Source organism: Arachis hypogaea, chromosome 17 (genome assembly GCF_003086295.3).
Source record: "Arachis hypogaea cultivar Tifrunner chromosome 17, arahy.Tifrunner.gnm2.J5K5, whole genome shotgun sequence".
NCBI lineage: Eukaryota > Viridiplantae > Streptophyta > Magnoliopsida > Fabales > Fabaceae > Arachis > Arachis hypogaea.
In genome coordinates, this window is record NC_092052.1 from 12,299,581 (window position 1) to 12,321,788 (window position 22,208).

Sequence of the window (22,208 nt, forward strand, 5' to 3'; positions counted from 1 at the left end):
TCGAATAAAATTATATAAATTATTGTTCAATAATTATTAACTTCAATCATTTTCTTTTAAAGGTTAAAGGGCCAAAGGCGAGTAAAAGTCCAATTTGGTATCCGAAATTCAAATAACGCATCAATTAAATTTATAACTTGTATAAATGACTAACTACATCCCTTAAACAATAACAACAATAACAACAACAACAAAGCCTTATCCCACTAAATGGGGTCGGCTACATGAATCAAACGACGCTATTGTGCTCTGTCATGTATCATGTCTACAGAAAGACCGTTTACATGTAGATCTCGTTTGACCACCTCATGGATGGTCTTCTTAGGTCTTCCTCTACCTTTCGCCGTTTATCCATCTTCCATCTCATCCACCCTCCTGACTGGATGTTCTATCGGTCTTCTTCTTACATGTCCAAACCACCTGAGACGCGATTCAACCATCTTTTCCACAATAGGTGCTACTCCAACTCTCTCCCTTATATCTTCATTCCTTATTTTATCCAATCGCGTATGACCACTCATCCATCTCAACATCTTCATCTCTGCCACACTCAGCTTATGTTCGTGCTCCCCTTTAGCCGCCCAACACTCCGTACCATACAGCATAGCTGGTCTTATAGCGGTGCGATAGAATTTACCTTTAAGTTTTAAAGGCACTTTTTTGTCGCATATAAAACCAGATGCACTCTGCCATTTTGACCAACCTGCTTGGATCCTATGATTTACATCCTGTTCAATCTCTCCATTATCCTGTATGATGCACCCAAGATACTTAAAACTTTTAACTTTCCGTAGGATGTTTTCTCCAATCTTCACCTCTATATTGGGGTTTTCCCTTCTTAGACTGAACTTACATTCCATATATTCCGTCTTGCTACGGCTTATGCGCATACCATACACTTCTAGAGCTTCTCTCCATAACTCCAACTTCTTATTTAGGTCTTCCCTTGACTCTCCCATAAGGACGATATCATCGGCAAAAAGCATGCACCATGGCACAGGCTCTTGGATGTGCTCTGTGAGTACTTCCAAGACTAATGTGAAAAGGTATGGACTTAAGAATGATCCCTGGTGTAATCCTATAATTCCTCTGTCGCACCACCTTGAGTCTTCACACTAGTTGTGGCCCCATCATACATGTCTTTAATTGCCCGAATATATGCGATCCTTACTCTCCTCTTTTCTAAAACCTTCCATAAGACCTCCCTTGGTACCCTATCATACGCTTTTTCCAAATCAATAAACACCATATGTAGATCCCTTTTATTACTACGATACCTCTCCATCATCCTTCTTAATAGGTATATCGCTTCAGTGGTAGATCTGCCTGGCATAAATTCAAATTGGTTCTCTGTTACTTGTGTCTCTTTTCTCAACCTCCGGTCTATCACCCTTTCCCATAACTTCATAGTATGACTCATAAGCTTAATCCCTCTATAGGTTCCGCAACTTTGTATATTCCCCTTATTCTTGTAGATAGGTACCAAGGTGCTCTTTCTCCACTCATCAAGCATCTTCTTTGACCTTAAAATCTCATTAAAAAGCATGGTTAACCAGTTGATGCCTTTTTCTCCAAGACCCTTCCAAACCTCAATCGGGATATTATCAGGTCCTACTGCCCTGCCATTTTTCATCTGCTTTAGAGCCTCTTTTACCTCGAAGTCTCGAATCCTTCGATGGTAGTCAAAGTTTTGATCTTCTTCCCTTGTGCATAATCTACCAAGGCTCGGAAGAGCCTTCTGTCCCTCATTAAATAACTCGTAGAAGTAGCTCTTCCACCTTTCATTAATCTTCTCCTCTCGAGCCAATACCTCTCCATCCTTATCCTTTATGCATTTAACCTGATCCAAATCTCTCGTTCTTCTTTCCCGGCTCTTTCCGATTCTATATATACCTTTTTCTCCTTCTTTCGTGCCCAAAGATTGGTAGAGACCCTCATATACTCTTGTTCTTGCTTCACTTACAGCCACTTTTGTCTCTTTCTTAGCCGCCTTATATTTTTTCCAATTATCTGCATTGCGGCATAAAGACCACTCTTTAAAGCATTCCTTTTTTATCTTTATCTTTTCTTGTATACTCGCATTCCACCACCAAGACTCCTTGTCTCTTGGTCCTATTCCTTTAGATTCACCAAAGCTTTCTTTTGCTGTTCTTCTAATAACTTCTGCCATCTTCCTTAAATTAAAAAAAATGTTCATCCACGTTCGTTCTTGAGTGAATTGCCGTTACCAAAACTACTACCACTACTTATTCTTTGTCTCCATCATCAACACCATTATGCCCTTGCCCACTCCCACCACCACCACCACCATGACCATCATTTTGCTTTTGTCTCCATCGTCTACTCCACCATGCCCTCACCCATTTTCACCACCTCATTCAACTTATCCTTGCCTCTTCCATACCCATCACCCATCATCATCCATTCCAAGGCAGATTATGAGTCACCGACAAAGATGATATTCTAATTTTTCAAAACGAGGGAGGCACAGTAATGGGCTTGCGTGACAATATCCATGCGACAACAACCATAGCTTCGGGGGATGGTCAAGGGCACAGAGCGTGAGGTTCGGTCTTGGCATCTTGCAACATGCGGTGAAAGTATCTCCGATGGCAATAATTTCTTGGAATTAAGTGTTCATAGAGAGGAAGAAAGGGGAGATGGAAACTCCGAGTCTCAGCAAGGGTGTGGTGGGTTTCAAGTGGGTTCTCTTTGAATGACGTTTTTATATTGCCACGCTGATACTTATCAGTACACATAAGCACTGTTAAGACAACATTTTACTCGGGGTTAAACAGAGACTCACATTTTTCAATTTAAGGGATTTAGTTTGGTCATTTATAATTTATGAAAGTTAGGATTTAATCGATGGGCGATTTGAATTTTGGAGACCAAATTAGGTATTTACTTGACTAAAAGTCCAAAAGAAACAAAAATAGATTAAATTGGAACAGCTCTAGGGAGCTTAGTTCCCATGGCGTCGTTAATTAGGGTAAAATAGAGGGACGCCGGTGGTGCAAACAAATAGGTAGACCCTTTGGGGAGATTATGAGCTCTTTTAGTTAGCATGTCTGTGCAAGATTTCTGCTCTCTATAGATATGGTGGATCTTCACTTCGCCTCACTGGACCAATAACAACTTATGGCGCAGATGAAGGAGGTGCTCGCCACCTTTTCCACGGAGTTGCTATTCAGGAAACGGAAGGCACATAGAGAATTTGTCTCTAGAATTGTCTTCCTCATGCCCATTTTAAAGGGAGTGGATCCTCTCCAGTGGAAAAAAAAGTGGATGGTATCCAGTGTTTAATTTCACCTTTCATTGCTCTCTCTCTCCTCTTTAATTTTAATCCCACTTGTAGAATTAAAGGTGAGAGATCACACTTTATTCTCTCAAGTGTTAAAAAAACTGGAGAGGATCCATTTCCCATTTTAAACACCATCTTCAGTAGGGGTGACAAATGAGCCTAAACCCTCCGAGCCGGCTCGCGTAATCCGCCAAAAAAGAAAGACCGGGCTGAAAAATTGAGACCGCCACACATCAAAAGCCCGCCTAACTCGCACTGCTTAAACCGCCGGCTTTGGCGGGGGCGGGGCGGGCTTCCCCGGCAGGCTCAAAATTTTTTTGAAGATGTTCTAATTTAGTGTTTTGGATTATATTTTACGTTTGATTGATTATGTTTTAAATTTGTAGATGTTTAATTATATGTTTTGGATAATATTTATTTTACTTTGGACAATATTAATTTTTTTATTTTATTTTAAAAAATTTGGTTTATAATTATGTTTATTACATATTTATATTTATAATTATAAAAACTTTAATGTTTGTGAATTTAAAAATTATAATTTTTGTATCTTTAGAAATTATAAATTTATTAAAATAATTGTAAAATTATATATATATAATTTAATACTTAATAATAAAAAAAGAAGATTTTGCAGACTTACCTGCCAGCCCGAGCCCGTTATTAAGTGAAATGGGGTGAAGTTTTAGAACTGTCTCATTAGACGAAACGGAACAGACCAAACCGCCAAAGATAGATTTTTTTCATATTTGTTCGAGGTTAGACAGGAGTGCATGTTTCAGAAACATCACACCTTAATTTGTTAACTTCAATCATAGGTAGTAATAACTCATCTGGTTCGGTTTTCTCTGTTGGTGTTTTAATGAGCCAACTCTATTTATAGGTCATTAACAAAAGCATGTGACATAATAATTAGGTTTAAGACATTTGACCAACAGTTGAACAGTAGTATGTATTAGTAGCTGTAACTCCTTATTAGGATTGATTTATTATCTCTCTCTCTTACTACCAGAAGGCAGTGTTACTTAGGCTTACATTCTGCCGCAAGTTAATTTTGATATTGGAATTAAAATAGTGTTATATCCCAATATTGGTTAAGAGTGATTCACAATTTTTTATTTTTTTGTCTTATCTAAAATTGTGATTCAAAATTTTTATTTGTTTTATTTAAAATCGTTATTCACAATTTTTTTTTATCTCAGATCACTGTATTATACTAAAACATCATAATATTAACAAAAAACACCAATAACAACCCAATATATATAAAAAAAATAGCCTCCACTGTCACTCACAAAATATGTTGAGTTTTTATCAAATATATATTTATTGTTAATGTTAGTATAAGTTTTTGGCAGTTTAGTTAATTTATTTTGTTGTTATTTTAATTACTTTTAGTAATCGTTTAGTATTAGTGTAATTATTTTAATCACTTTTGATAATCGCTTAGTATTAGTGTAATTATGATTAATCACTTTTATTGATTGTTTAATATTAGGTTAATTACTTTAACCACTTTTAGTCGTAATTGTTTAGGATTATTTTAATTACTTTAACCACTTTTAGTAATTATTTAGAATTAGATTAGTTATTTTAATCACTTTTAGTAATTGTTTAGGATTGGATTAATTATTTAATCACTTTTAGTAATTGTTAAGGATTAGGTTAATTATTTCAATTAATTTTAGTAATTTTTAGAATTATTTTGATTATTTTAAATGAATTTTAGAATCATTTTCCATTTTTTAATTTATAAAAATTTAAATAAGGCCTTCGTTAGTCCCGATTTCTTTTTCTAAATTTATAAAAAATAATATATAATACAAATCGGTAAGTTTTGATGGTTTTTTTGTTAAAGTTAACAAATATTTAATTTACCTAAATTGTAAGTAACGAATTGTATTCAAACAATTTTAAAATTTCTGAAATAAAAAATCGGTAATACCATTATCTTTTATTCATTTATAAAAAAAAAATTAAAACAAAACATTAACAACAATTTGGTTTTTTGTTTTAACGGTTCTCATATTTTCTTCATTCACTAAATAACCACCATAATATGCCACTCTAATATTTGAAATTTTTTTTTATTTTTGTAAAATTTTTCACGAAAATTTATTACTAAATATAGTGGTTAATTTATTTGTTGTGAACATTTTTTTTAGAATTTAAAATAACGAAAGTGGAAACTCAATATTATAGTATTTTTTTATGAGAATATTAGAAAAATAAATGTATTTTTTACAAATTTTTCAACAAAATTTTAAAATAATTAAAATGTATGCGGATGAGGTAATTAAAGGAGGAGATATAATTTTAGAATGTATTTAATATTTTTAATGGTAAAGTACTATGTTCTGTCTAGAAAAAATTTTAAAATTTAAAAAGTTTTAATAAGAGATTTTGGCTATTGAAAAAGCAAGCAATTTTAATATTCTAAAAGAAAAAAAATTTAACTTCATTCTTCTCTACAAAATGCATTTATTATTAACGTAATAATAAGTAGTTATTAAAGTAATAATAAGTAGTTAAAAGTTAGTAGTTATAAGATGAATATTTATAAAGTTAGTTGATAATATCTTTATATATAGTTTAGCTCTTGTATAATACAAAGACAACTACAATTTCTCATTTGTAATATTTTTATTTTTTTAAATGCTCTCTCTCTCTCTCTCTCTCTCTCTCTCTCTCTCTCTCTCTCTCTCTCTCTCTCTCTCTCTCTCTCTCTCTCTCTCTCTCTCTCTGTGTGTGTGTGCAGCCGCTGCATCAGTCCAAACATAAACATTAATCATCAACACTCTCCTTCTTCACTCATCTTTCTCTTTCTTTACAACAATGGAAGAAGTAAAACTCAACAAGGCAGCCGTCCTCTCATTCCTGGCCTTCTTCCTTTGCGTTACCGCGCTGCACACACTTTTTCCTGTGTCGTCACCGCGCTGCACGCTTATTTCTCTGCATCACCAAGCCGCACGTGTCTTCCTCTTCTTCTACGCTACTGCGCCATACGCGTCTTTCTCTACATCACCGCATCCCTCGCATCTTCCACTATGCTTCGTTGTGGCTCGGTTCTCTGTCTACCTCTTCTCTCTCCCTCATAGTTGTAAAGGCGCTCTCTCCCTCCTTCGATTCGCCGTCTTTTCGGCAGTATTTCGATAGTTCGCCACTCTTCTAGTACTTTCATTGGCATTTCTTTTTGACGGTTTCTTTCCTTATTATGTTGTTTTCACTAAGTTTCAAACCCAAGTTTAGGAGGCATATTAAAGTAATGATAAGTAGTTGAGAGTAGGGGTAACAAACGGGCAAAAATCCGCTGGGCCGACCTGTGTAACTCGTCAAAAAAGGTGGGCCCGGCTGAAAATTTAAAATCGCCATAATTAAAAAGTCCGCCCAACTCGCATTGCCTAATCCGCAGACTTTGGCGAGTTTCAGCGGGGCGGGGTGGGTTTCCTCGACAGGCCTCTTTTTTTTTGTAATTGAAGATGATAATTTTTTTTTTCAAAGTTAGGAGTGAGACTTGAATCCGAGACTTCTAGGTGAGGATGGGGAGATTATGCCACTTGAGCTATAGCTCGTTGGCTAATTGAAGCTGACAATTGAAGATATTCTAAGTTATAATTTGTATTATGTTCTATGTTTAATTGATTAGAGACTTGAAAATATTTAAGGAAAAGTATAGGTAACCAACAACATTTTTGAACAATGTGTGAACAATGTGAATTAACATGGTTAAAAGAGTAAATTAATTTTAAATTTAATTAGTATCATTAAATTAGGATGTAGTGTATTTCTATTTGATTGGTGGTTGTTCATGTTGTTCAAGATGGTCGTTATTTACCTAGCACTCCCCAATATTTAATTATATGTTTTGGTTCATGACTATATTTATTACATATTTAGAATTATAAAGACTTTAATATTTGTAAATTTAGATGTTATAATTTTTTTATGCATTTAGAAATTTTAAATTTATTGAAATGGTTGAAAAATTATATATATTATTTAATATTTAATGATTTATTAATTAAAAAAAAACTGAAAATTAGCGGGTTTAGCCCGCCAACCCACTATTAGGCGGGGTGGGAGAGGAATTCGGGACAGCTTGCCAAATGGTAGGCTTTCGGCAGGCGGGACGGGGCGGGCTACCCCATTTGCCACCCCTAGTTGAGAGTTAATAATTAGTAGATGAATATTTATTAGGTTAGTTGATAATATCTCTATATATATAGCTTAGCTCTTGTATCAAACAAATAACAACATATACAATATCAATTTTTTTGTTTTCTTCTCTATTTTCTTTACATGGTATAATAATAAGTAGTTGAGAGTTAGTAGTTAATAGATGAATATTTATGAAGTTAGTTGGTAATATCTCTATATATCGCTTAGCTCTTATGTAAATGTAATGCAAAGACAAGATAATCTATGAAATTTACTACAATTTTTCATCTGTAATATCTCTATTTTCTTAACGTAGTATCAAAGTCATGGTATCCTCCTTGAAGAGGATATGATATCAGTTTTCCAATACGCGTCTTCCTTCTTCCTCTGCATCACCGCGCCGCACGCGTTCTCCTCTGCATCATCGCATGCCACACGCATCTTCATGTACGCCACCGCGCGTGTCTTCCTCTGCGTTACCGCGCCGCACGCGTCCTCCTCTGCATCATTGCGCTGCTCATGTCTCCTTTAACTGCGATTTTGTAATATTCAACCCGTTTTTTGAACCACTATCTCTCTGATCGTTTTTCACCTATCCGGCAGTTTGCCATATTTTTTTTAGTTCGCCATCTTTTCGGTAGTATTTCAGCTGTTTCTTTCTCTTATTATGTTGTTTTCACTAAGTTTCAAATCCAAATTGACACTTAAATTTGAGGAGACATATTAAAGTAATAATAAGTAGTTAAGAGTTAGTAATTAGTAGATGAATATTTATGAAGTTAGTTAGTAATATCTCTATGTATATAGTTTAGCTCTTGCATAAAACAAAAACAAGACAATCTATGAAATTTACTACAATTTCTCATCTGTAATATCTCTATTTTCTTAACATTTATATACATTAGTTAACGGTTATAACTAATAAATAATAAAATCAACTATATATTTTATTGATGAATATAATTTAACTATATTTTGTAAATAAATTATTTTAAAACATAATTAATATAATTACCTCAATCAAATAAAATATTTTGAAATTGAAGAAAATTTAATTAGAATATTTAAATTTTCTTATATTTTTATACATTAAAATTTAAGAATACACCATCCACCTATGGTTGTTCATAGCCAGACCCGGCCTGAGTCCAGCTAGTTTGGGCTGGTTGATGAAAATGGTACTTTGCATACCATGTGCATGACACATGGCTATTAACGGGTCTTTCTTGCATAATTTTAAAATTTTGGTGAATGCTATGGTATTTAAAAAGTCATGTCTACTTACAAAAAAAAAAAAAAATTAAAAATTAATGTTTAATTTAAAAAATTATAAAAATAAATAATTTTTAAAAAATTAAAACTTATTAGATAAGTTAAAAAAAATTTAAATACCAACTCCTAAAGCCGTAATCACCTTAAAATTGGCCTAAATTTTTTTAGAGGGAGTGAGTTACAGTACAAGATGTTATGCTGGTGGCTAGAATATTTTATTTTAATCATTGAATGATAAGTTGTAAAATTTAATTTTTATTTAAAATAAAAATATTACTTTTATTTAAAATGTTACTAAATAAATAAATCACATTTTTTAAACAAACATCGTCATAAAAAAATATTTTTAGCATTTTTATTAGAGTAGTTGCCATGCCATAAACCTCATTACATGGAGAAGCACAGCATCAGCAGCATAGCTGCATAGGGAACAGGAGAACCAAAAACCCTTGAAACAGTTAAACCCCCATTTTCGTTACGAAGAACTTGAACTAATTTGAAGATGACTCGCGGGATTCAACACCGTATGAAAAGCCAAGAGAATAAACAAGGTTCCTCTTCTTCAACCTCAATTTAATTTCTGCTGCTTTTTTTTGTCTTGGATTTTTGTGGAACGAAAGTGAATACAGGGCTCGAAGAAAGGGGAAGGTTCTTCTTCGTGTTCTTCGGTGCCGCAACATCCTGGTGTGGACAAGTTGGAGGAAGGTGAGGAGCTTCAGTGTGATCCTTCTGCTTACAACACTCTTCACGATCAAAGCATTGTTGAGTAGAATTTGCATAATCTAAAGCTGAATATATTTTAACAGCTTTGATATTGTTCGTGACACTCTGGGCTTAGTTCGAACAAAATTCCCCCACATTGTATATTTCATGGCAGGGACTTAGGTGAGTTTAAAGATTTAATCAACTTAGATGTTTTTGCTATTAATTATCATTTTCCACTTTCACGTAGAAGTTGATATCAAGCTTTGTATATCTAATTGTTTTGGGTCTTCTATCTATTTTCACTTTTACTTCTATTGTTTGCCAATTTCATATTGTTGTGATGTTGAATGCACTCAAGGCGGAGAAAGCTTCTTGGAATTCTACTGGAATATTTAAAGTTTCAAATATTACTGGGAAGAGACGTGAGCTGCTGCCTAAACATGAAGGTGACAGGGATGGTAAGGATAGTGATAGTGAGGATGATAGTGACGATGAAGATGAACATGGAGCTCGGGGTCCTACTTTGCAGGCAACTAACCTGATTTTTGTTTGTATTTGTTACGTTCATTAACTTTTCTATAAATTGATCTTAAGATTTCAGTCTTCTCACATTTGCAGTTGCGGAAGGTAACTCATGAAGGATGCGTCAACGGTATACGCTCCATGTCACAAAACCCACATATATGTGCAGCTTGGGCAGATACTGGTTATGTACAGGTTAGACTTTCATCCATATGTTTTAGTTTTCTAATTTGAACTGAATTTTGACTGGATCTTCCCTTGTCTTCCGAATTAAAATATACCACAAATGCTTGTAACAGAGAGGTGGTCAATATGATAGAAAAAACATTGAAGTAAAATAAACCCATATAAATGATGAGAAATTGCTTTTCTAATTTGAGTTTGTTTTCAGAGAAAATGGGTGTCATGGATGTTTAAGTCATTTAAACTGGTCAAATTGATATGACAAAGCCATAGCCCATAAGTATGACAAAGTATAAAAAAAAACCTCCAAAGTGCTCATAGAAAAGCCAAAAAAAAAAAAAAACAACAGTTAAGTATTGTGGGTAGGACTTTGCTCATTTAGTTACTATCTTGTGCTTACATAACTTGCCAGCTTAATTTCGAAAAATATGGAATCATAAAACTTTGGCTCAACTTCATATAAATCTTTCTATTATGGCACTCTGTTTAGTCCTTTATAGAGAAACCAAATGGGACCCCAAGCCATAAGTTTGTTTGCACCAAATAAGACTACATGCTTTTACCATTTGTTCTACAACAATTAGCGATACAACATTTCTGACAAATTTCAAAGCTAGTAAATAGTATAATTAGATATGATAAATTCTAGCTCTAGGCAAATGTGGTTGATTAGTACTAATTGCACAAAAAATACTAAAACTTCTGAAAACTCCTTAATTATTAGCTGCAACCAACATGAAAGATGCATTTTTATGTTATAATAAAAAGTATTTTTCAATCATAAAAATTTACTTCCACTTCATTCTTACTCTCTGTCATACCTTCTTCCATTTAGTATACAATCTGGTAGTTAACTTGTTGATTTGTAGGTTTGGGACTTAAGCTCTCATCTGAATGCTCTAGCAGAGTCAGAAACAGAGGGTGTCCAAGGAGCTGCTGCAGTTTTTAATCAGGCCCCCCTTTATAAACATAAACACAAATATGAAGGTTATGCTATAGACTGGAGTCTTCTTGTTCCCGGAGCCGGAAGGCTTGTATCTGACTATCTGGTAATATTTGGTTATATTCTTTTTCCCTGTTTAGCTACATTTTACTCTAGCACGTCTTATGTGAAATATGAGGTTTTTAGGGGATTGCAATAATTGAATTTATCTCTGGGAACCTACGTCTGCTGGCTGCTGCAACATGGAATATTGACAATACTCCATTTGTTGGGCATACTGCTAGTGTTGAAGATCTGCAAGTATGTACTAATGCAAAAAGCATTAGCTGCTCTTATACTTCGAATATTCTTGCAGTCCTATCTGCAATGTAAAAGTAGTTTTTCTTATGTAAAATGAGATGTATGTGCAATTAATCCCTGCAGTGGAGCCCTACAGAGCCTCATGTTTTTGCTTCTTGTTCCGTGGATGGAAGCATTGCTATATGGGATACCCGATGGGGGAAGTTGCCAGCGGCATCTTTTAAAGCACATAATGCTGATGTGAATGTAATGCCATGGAACAGGTATTAATGCATTCACTTTATGATGCTTCTATTTCACTGTCATTCTATATGTCTTTCTTACTTTTTACTTGATTGTACTAGGTTGGCTAGTTGTATGTTTGCCTCAGGGAGTGATGATGGGACAATTTCCATTCGTGATCTGAGATTGCTCGAGGTATGAGCTCTAATATTATAGCGGTCAAGATCACCCTGCTATCCCCTTAAAGAAAAACAATAAAATAGTAAACATGCTTTCATTCAGAATAAGGATCTCAATTTCAAAAACTTGATGCCGATTTATAAATACCACAAACTAACTGGCAAGTGCATAACCAACTTGGGTTGGTTGAGTGGTCAGCTCACTCGTCTGCTTAAGCAAGTGTCGGGGGTTCGAATCCCGCCCATTGGCCAGCGGCAGACTCTTAAATGAAGCTCCGATCCGCGACGGATTAGTCCTTGGCCTGTCGGGCTGGGGAATACCGTGGGCAAAAAAAAAAAAAAAAACTGGCAAGTGCATCGGGTCATACCAAGTAATAACTCAGGTGAGCGAGTATCGATCCTACGAGGATTAATGGATTAAGCAACAATAGTTAAGTGATTAGGCTAGTTAGACAAGCTAAAATGAGTGGTTTCAAGTTCAAATAGCCTAAAACAGTAAATCAGAGAATGCAAGAGAGCAAACAGTGAATGGTTGGTGAAAATCGTATGAAAAAATAGTTAAAACTTTGGAGATGTTTAAATTTCCGGATTAACAATTCTTATCAACTACTTTAATCATGCAAATATTCAATTCATAGCAAAGTTTAAGTGATTAAACCCTAATTTCTTAGTAATTTAATCCCCTCTAAATCAACCACCAATTCCTTGGTTACTTAATTTAAATTAGAAGATTAAGTCCAATTTTAGTTTATGAGCCACACAAACCCTAAGTACCCAAAAATAAGGCGATTATACGTCACGGATTGCGTTAAATCTAGATAATTAGCAGTACGACTCAAAGAGTTATCTTCCAATATATTCTAATTCCTAGAATGAAGAACGAAATCAATCTTTGAATTTAAATCAGTGCATTGATTAAGAGTAGAATGCCAATAGTATTAATCTATTAAAATAAACAGAGTTTTTAAACTTAACAATGAAGGTTTAGTTGCTCATGGCTCAGAGAAAAATCTCGAGTAAAAAAGTGTAAAAGTGCGGAATGAGGAAGAGGAAGAGGAAGAAGAGAGCTCGAAGGGCTAAATCTTTTCTCCTTTTATATCTAATCCTAATTAATACAAAATTAAAATTCTAAAACTTACTAATATCTTTTCTTCATTCAAAAATTAAACTAAAAGCTAAAATAAGTCTTTCTTGGATTGTTGCTGCACGTGTGGTCCCCACCTGAATACGCGGACCTGGCACTAAACGTCGAGCAGTGGAATTTAGTGCCACCAAACAGAATGTAATTTCAACTTTTCGAATCACTTGGCGCTAAATGTCGAGTAGTGGGCATTCAGCGCCACCTTCACAGAGTCCTTGCACAAATTACGAGGTACCTGGCACTAAGCGCTAAACGCCGAATAGTAAACGCCAGTTTCACAGAATGCTTGCACGAATTTCGAGGCTTGTGGCGTTTAGCGCTAGCTTGACAGCAACTATTTTTCTCACCTTTCTTCTGAACAAAATCTGTCAAATTCGCCCAAATTTTTTCTGTAATTAACAAAATAGCAGTACGACTCAAAGTAGCATTCGTGATGGTATAAAACACCAAAATCTCATAAAAACTCAACAAATCCACATCTAAATTACTAAGACAAGATAGAAAAGATGCTCACGCATCAGAACACCAAACTTAAATTGTTGTTTGTCCTCAAGCAATTGAAAACAATATGAACCTGAGATGTGGGTTTGCTTAAGAGTTGAGTTTTCAATTAAGTTCCCGTCTATCTTATGAGTGGGGTTGATAACACTGTAATCATAAATAGTTTTGGCATCTCACTATCCCTTGGGAGCTTAGGAATGCCAATATCATTTAGAACTAGAATCTGGATAATATTATGAATTCTCTCTCTTTTAACTTCTAATTAATCGTTGAACACAACATTTTTTTTCTTTTCTTTGGTGCTTTACACCTTGACCCTAGCCGTGTTTCTAAATGTTTTGTCTCAAGCTTTGCTTGACACAGAAACACCACAAGCACTTAACTGGGGAACTCTTTGAGTTCTGATTTTTCTATTGATTCTTTCTAGTCAGTGGTGCTCAGAGCATTTGGTTTCTCTTTATTTGCACTTGGCTTTGACTATAAGTGTTATGTCTCAAGAGTTACTTGACACGATCACACTACAAGCATATAGATAGGAAAACAGCTCTTTGAGCTTTGATTATATTTAACCTTCCTAGCTATTGATGCTCAGAGTCTTGGGTCTTACTTTTTATTTTCTTTTTCTTGTTGTTTCTTTTGTTTCAAGGATCAACTTTTTGTTTAATTTTAGAGAATTCATAATACTTCTCTAAATTCTTGTTCTTAATGAATTGACATCCTTTGTTCCAAGATTAAATATGCACTGTTCTTTTTCATGCATTCAAAATTACAGATAAATACTATACCATCTAATTAAATAAGACATTTCTAAATATAAACTCAACTGCTCATGCATTACACCGCTTTTCTCCTTTTTTTTTGAATTTTAAGCTCAGTGAACTATACATGAGGCATCTTTTTAAAATAAATATAAAAATAAAAACAATTAAAATAAACTAAACAGACCGAAAACACTAAAGATCATGCAAATGACAGAAAGTAAATCAACAGAAAACAAGAAATAATAAAATAAGAACGGAAAGGAGAAATAGAACGAAAGAAAACTTAACCACCTCAGACATCCTGGTGGTTGTCAACTCCATTAGGCTGAGCTCCATGGTATCCTCTCAGTCGCCCTATGTCAAGTCTCATCTGGGAGAGCTTTTAGCGCTGGCTCTGCTGCTCAGTCAAAACCTACTGAAAGAGGGCACCATGACCATCCTAGTCAATCCTCAGCTGCTCAATGGAAGAGGTCGGCTGATGCTAATACTTCTGCGGTAGGAAGTAGTGTCCCTGAGGTATCATGGGCTGCTCCTATTGAAGAGGGAGAACATGCTCTCTCTTAGCTGCGGGCTCATCTCTCGGGGCTCCTGCATACTCTCTGGCATACTTTATAGTCCTCCTAGAGATCGGCCTTTCTGTGGGAATGAGAATGTCATTCTCTAAGCACACTCTTGGGGCATCACAGAGGCGGTGGATGAGACGTGGGAAGGTCAGCTTGGCGTGTGTGGAGGCGTTAGAGGCAATGCTGTATATCTGCTGTGGAATTGTGAGCTCCACTTCCGCCTTATACCATAGCATGATGCAGTGGATCATAATAGCTCGATCTATAGTAATTTCAGAGTGGTTACTAGTTGGAATAATGGAGCGTTGGATAAACTCCAACCATCCTCATGCCACCGGCTTTAGATCCTGCCGGCCGAGTTGATTTGCTTGCCCCTCTGAATTCAGCCTCCATTGGGCTCCTGGGAGGCATATGTCTGCAAGAATCTGATCATGCCTCCGATCGCCACACATCCTCTCATTGTAAAAGTGATCATCATTCCTCAGAGGTGGCAGTTGGAGTGCTTCCATTTACATTTTTTGGGCCAAAGTCCAGAATCCTCCCTCTTACCATAGTGCGGTAATTCTTGGCACTGTGATTCACACCCCACACATGCTTGTATGTAATCCACGCATTTTCATAAAACTTTTGGACTTTCAGCTGACCCACTTTAGTCTGCAGGTTACATAACGTTTTCTAGACTCTTCTCTGTATCTGCTCCTGAATCTTCGGATACCTATCTGGCTTGAGATCAAACCAGACTTTTGGAATCACTTTCTTCTTACTGGTGATCTCAAAGAAGTGCTCTTCGTGCACTTTAGAGCTGAACCAATTGGTGTCAAATAGACCGGTCTGAGGAGCCTTTTCCTTCCTCTCCCTTGAAGAGGATATTCCTTCCTTTGGTGCCATGTATAACAGTCAAAGAACAAGCGACGTAACACGAAACTTAAAAATTTTGTTCGTCTACGAGCAAACAAAATAAAAAAAAAAGGAGAGAATATGTGTGTAGCAAAAGGGACAAGAAAAAATAATTTTGGTTGGAGAAAGGGAGTGAAAGAGAAGAGAAAGTAAAAAAAGGTGCTAATGAAAAAGAAAGAAAAAATATATAAAAAGGTAGTGATAAGTGGGGATGGAGTGGGGGTAAAAAAGGGTTTATATAGAGAAAAGGGGAGGGGGTTACGGGTTGGGGGAATGGAAGGGGAATGAATAGGGAGGAAAAGAATTGTATGGAATTGAAGGGGGTTGGTGGGGTGTACGTTGAGGAAGAGAGATTTGGGGGTGGGGGGAGGGGAGATGATTTGGCAAGGAGGGAGGTGGTGTAAAAGTGGGGCCACACCCTTTCCCAAATTCAAAATTTGAATCCCCACGAAGGGGTATTCGAGATGCACTCGGCGCTAAACGCCAGGTTTCAGCGGTTAGAGCTGCCCCCGCTTTGTTTTATATATATATACCCTGGCGCATAACGCCTAGATAGTGGTGTTTAGCACCACCAACACAGTGACTAAATCATCAATTGGAGCACCTTTGGTATTAAACGCCAGGTCTCGACGTTTAGCGCCACTAAGACAGCAGCCTCTCCTCGAAATACATGCATCTTGGCTCTAAACATCAGGTCTCGGTGTTTAGCGCCACTAAGATTGTGGCTTCTCCTTGAAATGCGTGTGTCTTGGCACTAAATGTCAGGTCTCGATGTTTAGCACCACCATCACAGTGACTCTGCTTCGAAATGCGTGTCTCTTGGCGCCAAACGCCAGGTCGCGGGGTTTAGCACCGAGACACCCAAATAGAAACTCCTTCAGAATATTCTGAACTCTCTTCTGATTGCACATGTTCCTGTTATAAACACTTTGCATGACTAAAATACACGTAAAAAGAAGAAAAATTATAAATAACTAGAATAAAGTAAATAAAACCAAAATAAATATAAAATCAAAAGATACTAAAAATTGATTTGCCTTCCAAAAGCGCTTCTTTAACGTCACTAGCTTGACGGTCAGCTCTGCTAAGTCAGCAGATGAGCAGACCTCTGACGATTAACTTCGCCTCCGAAATAGTACTTTAGCCTCTGGCCATTGACAGTGAACCTTCTGTCAGAGTTTTTTTCTTGGAGTTCCACATGACCACAAGGAGACACTCTAGTTACTACAAACGGTCATGACCACCGGATTTCAGCTTCGCAGAAAAAATCCTGAGCTTTGAATTAATCAGTAAGACTTTCTGGCCTGGCTTAAATGTTCTTGTGGCTATCCTTTTATCATGCCACACCTTTGTCTTCTCCTTATAGAGCTTAGCATTTTCATATATTGAGTTTTTGAATTCATCGAACAAATTGAGTTGGAGGAGCCGCTTCTCTCCTACAGCTTTGGCATCAAAGTTCAGGAACTTTGCCCAGTAAGCTCTGTGCTCCAACTCTACTAGCAAGTGACAGGCTTTGTCATAGACTAAATGATATGGGGACATGCCGATAGGAGTCTTGAAAGTCATCCGGTATGCCCAGAGAGCATCATCAAGCTTTCTAACTCAATCATTTCTTGAAGCACTAATGGTCTTCTCTAGAATCCTTTTGAGTTTTCTATTAGAGACCTCAACCTGTCCATTTGTCTGAGGTTGATAGGGGGTAGCTACCTTATGACGGACTCTATATTTCTGAAGAGAGTCCAGCTGTTTGTTGCAGAAGTGATTGCCCCTATCATTGATTAGTGTCATTGGGACACCAAATCGGCTGAAGATATATCTCTGAAGAAAGCTCATCACCACATTGGCATCATTAGTGGGTAAAGCTACTGCTTTTACCCACTTGGACACATAATCCACTGGCACTAAAATGTATTTGTTTGAGTATGAAGGAGGAAAATGTCCCATGAAGTCAATACCCCAAACATCAAACAACCCAATCTCTAATATTCCTTGCTGTGGTATCTCATTATGGTTGGGAATATTTTCAGCTCTCTGGCATTTGTCACATTTTCTCACAAAATTTCGAACATCTCTAAAAAGAGTCGGCCAATAAAAACCTCTCTGGAGGACCTTTGTTGTTATCCTCTCACCACCAAAGTGGCTATTGTACTCGGAACCATGACAATGTCAAAGAATTTGATGTGCTTCATCTGGAATACATCATCGGATGATACCGTCTGAGAATCACCGAACAGCTTCTTCACTTGATGTTTAGTATACTCTTTTGGGATGAACCTTATAGCCTTGTAATTTGCAATATCTACAAATTACGGGGCTCTCTGTGTAGCAAAGAGTTGCTCATCAGGAAAAGTCTCATTCACAGAAAGTGGGTTATTGCACGACATCTTCAGGCTCAATTCTGGAAAGGTGGTCAACCACTTGATTCTTTGACCATTTCCTGAGTCTTTAATCTCAATATCAAACTCCTGAAGAAGGAACACCCACTTGATCAATCTTGGTTTAGCATCCTGTTTGGTAAGAATGTACTTAAAAGTAGCATAGTCAATATAAATAATAACTTTAGAACCAATTAAATAGGACCTAAATTTATCAAAAGCATAAACTACAACTAATAATTCTTTTTCTGTAGTTGTATAATTCTTTTGTGCGTCATTTAGCCCACGGTTAGCATAATAAATGACGTGCACAAGGTTGTCTTGTCTCTGCCCCAAGACAGCCCCTATAGCATGGTCATTGGCATCACACATCAATTCAAACGGTAAATCCCAGTTAAAAGGAGTTATGATGGGTGCAGAGACAAGCTGAGCTTTCAGAGTTTCAAAAGCATGTAAACAATTATCATTGAAGCAAAAAGGAATGTCTGCAACCAAGAGGTTGCTCAGAGATTTAGCAATTTAAAAAAAATTCTTTATAAACCTTCTATAAAAACTTGCATGTCCTAAGAAACTTCGGATTGCCTTTACATTAGTGGGTGGTGGTAATTTTTCAATTATCTCCACCTTATCTTTATCAGCCTTTATTCCTTTACTTGAAATCTGATGCCCAAGAACAATACTTTCAGTCACCATAAAATGGCATTTTTTCCAGTTCAAAACAAGATTTGTTTCTTGGCACCGCTTCAAGACTAAGGAAAGATGTCTCAGACAAGAATTAAAAGAATTACCGAATACAGAAAAATCATCCATAAATACCTCAATAAACTTTTCAACCATGTCAGAAAATTTTGAAAGCATACAACTTTAAAAAGTTGTTGGGGCATTGCACAATTCAAACGGCATCCTTCGGTAAGCAAATATACCAAAAGGACAAGTGAATGCCGTCTTCTCCTGATCTTGAGAGTCCACTGCAATCTGATTATATCCAGAATAACCATCTAAAAAATAATAAAATGCATGTCCAACTAACCTCTCAAGCATCTGATCAATAAAAGGCAAGGGGAAGTGGTCCTTCCTAATTGCAGTGTTGAGCCTCCTATAGTCAATGCACATATGCCACCCGGTGACGGTTCGTGTAAGAATCAGCTCATTCTTCTCATTTTTGACCATTGTCACGCTTCCTTTCTTGGAAATAACTTGTTTATGGATTTAGCCGTCTTTGTGGTTGCACTATGGGTTTAGCATCCTCCTCAAGTAGAATCTTGTGCATACACATAGTCGGATTTATCCCTTTTAAGTTACTAATGGTACACCCAAGAGCTTTTTTGTGGTTTCTAAGCACCTGTATCAACGCCTCCTCTTCATCATGACTCAGAGAGGAGCTAATAATCACTGGATAGAAATTCTGCGCGCCTAGAAAAACGTACTTAAGAGAGGGAGGCAAGGCTTCAACTCAGGCTTGGGTGGCCTTTCCTCCTTAGCATGTGTGTATGTTTCCCCTTTTTGTGGTGGTGAATCATCAATCTCTAGCAAATCATCCTCTGAAGGGAGTTCCAAAACACTATCAAGCTCTTCTGTTTCAAAGACCTCTTGAATCAATGGCTTAATTAAATTAACTTTCATACACTCCTCAGAATCACTAGGATGTTGCAAGGTCTTAAGCACATTAAGGACAACCTCTTTATCATTGACTCTCAGAGTTAATTCGTCATTTTGCACATCAATAAGTGATCTTCCTGTAGCTAGAAAAGGTCGTCCCAAAATAATAGAAGCATTCACATCTTCTTCCATATCCAGTATTACAAAATTAACAGAAAAAATAAAGGGTTTTACTTTCACTAATAAATTCTCAACAACTCCAAGAAGAAATTTAATTGAACGGTCAACAAATTAAAGAGAGATTCTAGTGGATTTTACCTCATCAATTTGGAGCTTTCTCATAAAAAAAAGTGGCATGAGATTGATGCTTGCTCCAAGATCACATAATGCCCTTTGAATAGTAATCTCCAATGGTGCAAGGAATTAAGAAACTTTCTAGATCTTGCATCTTCTCACGGAGATCCTGTTGGATAATTGCACTGCATTTTTTGGTGAGCACAACGGTTCCAGTCTCTTTCCAATTCTTCTTATTGGTCAACAATTCCTTCATGAATTTAGCAAAAAGAGGCATTTGTTCCAGAGCCTCTGCAAAGAGGATGTTGATCTAAAGCTTCCTGAAGACTTCTAAGAATCTTGAAAATTGCTTGTCTTTGGATGCCTTCTGAAGCCTTTGAGGATATGGAATTTTTGGCTTGTACTCAAGCACTGGAGACTTTACTTCATATTGCTCAACATCAACCGGAAAAAGGTTGTTTGGATGCCTCTCAGGGACGTGCTCTACTTTGTTCTGAGTCTTCTTCGGAACTTCTTTTTCAACCGACTCCTCACTAACTTGTACCTCTGTACCTGCTACCTTACCGCTTCTCAAATGTATGACCTTGCACTCTTTTCTTGGGTTGGGCATTGTATTACTAGGGAAGGTATGTGGAGGCCTCTTAGTTACTTACTTGCTTAATTGACCTATTTGAACCTCCAAGTTTCTAATTGAAGCTTTGGTTTCCTGCATGAAATTATTAGTATTCTTGAAGAGTTATGCAACTAGAGATTTCAAATTAGGTTTCTGAGAAGGAGAGGGCGCATGGTATTGTTAAGAGGACTGGAACTGATGGTTGTTGTTGAAATTGCTCTGATGAAAATTAACCTGAGGAGAGTTGTTGAAATTTAGTTGCTTCTGTGGATGATTTTTCCATCCAAAATTTGGGTGATTCCTCCAACCCGAATTTTAAGTCTTGGAAAAAGGGTTATTATTGGGAGTTTGGAGGAGTTACCCATGTAATTAACCTGTTCAGAGGAAAATTGACCATAATCATAATTCTTACCATGTGGAAATTCACCACTCATGTCATAAGGAGCATCTTGGGTATTAATAGCTAAAATTTGTAATCCACCCAAGTGTTGAGTAATGGCATTTATTTGTTGAGACATGACTTTATTTTGAGTAAGAATAGTATCCAGAGCATTTAGTTTCATGACTTCCTTTCTCATGGCGGTTCTTTCAGAAGAGTATAAATACTGGTTGTTAGCAACCATCTCAATCAACTCTAGAGCCTTTTCAGTGGTTTTCTTCATGTGAAGAGATCCTCCCGCAAAATTATTCAAAGAAGTCTTTGTGGCCTAAATAATCCCATCATAAAAGATTTGCAATTGTATCCAGCCTAAATAAACGGCAAGTGGGACAATTGGCTAAACAAGCTGAACGGCCGACCAATGTCCTCCCAAGTGACACAGTACCCAACCCAATAGAAGAATGCAAAGCTCTTCAGTTGAGAAGTGGCAAAGTAATTGGAGAAAGTTCTAACAAGGAAGCAACAAAACTCAAAGAGCAAGGCACAACAAGCAAGCAAGGTGAAGACAAGGTATCAACACCTCAAGAAAGCAAAGAAGATGAAAAGCCACAAAGCAAGACACCCACTCAAGACAACCACTCCAATAACAAGGAGAATGTGAAGCCACAACAGGAGAACAAGAATGAAGGAGTGAAAGTCTATGTACCCAAGCTTCCATACCCAACCAGGATACACAAAGGAACGAAAGATCAACAATTCCCAAGGTTCTTGGAAATCTTTAAGAAACTTGAAATTAACATCCCATTGGCAGAGGCCTTGGAACAAATGTCACTATATGCAAAGTTTCTTAAAGAATTAATCACCAAGAAGAGAAGTTGGCAAGAGAAAGAAACAGTGATTCTCACTCAAGAGTGTAGCGCCATTATTCAAAGGGGACTGTCACCAAAACTCAAGGATCCAGGCAGCTTCCTCATACCATGCACAATTGGGAGTATAGCCATTGACAAATCACTCTGTGACCTGGGAGCAAGCATTAACTTAATGCCCCTTACCATGATGAAGAAAATGATGATAGAAGAGTTGAAACCCACAAGGATGTCACTCCAACATGCTGACAGATCTATCAAAATACCAAATGGTGTAATTGAGAACCTCTTGGTGAAAGTGGGGAACTTTATATTTCCAGCTGATTTTGTAGTTCTAGATATGGACGAAGAGGGGAGCAACTCAGTTATCCTTGGTAGACCCTTTTTGGCTACAGCTAGAACAATTATTGATGTGGAAAAGGGAGAGATGA

General features: G+C 36.6%; 1 protein-coding gene across 1 annotated transcript in view; it reads left to right on the forward strand.

The window, feature by feature from the left end:
- Positions 1–6,139: 6,139 nt before the first annotated feature.
- LOC112766455 (protein HEAT STRESS TOLERANT DWD 1-like) overlaps positions 6,140–22,208 on the forward strand; it is a 56,791-nt gene continuing 40,722 nt past the window's right edge. Inside the window, exons 1-8 of the mRNA XM_072221696.1 lie at positions 6,140–6,448; positions 9,364–9,495; positions 9,687–9,968; positions 10,034–10,156; positions 11,014–11,193; positions 11,274–11,387; positions 11,511–11,650; positions 11,732–11,804. Coding sequence (XP_072077797.1) covers positions 6,140–6,448; positions 9,364–9,495; positions 9,687–9,968; positions 10,034–10,156; positions 11,014–11,193; positions 11,274–11,387; positions 11,511–11,650; positions 11,732–11,804 — 1,353 coding nt within the window. The remainder of the gene's footprint in view (positions 6,449–9,363; positions 9,496–9,686; positions 9,969–10,033; positions 10,157–11,013; positions 11,194–11,273; positions 11,388–11,510; positions 11,651–11,731; positions 11,805–22,208) is intronic.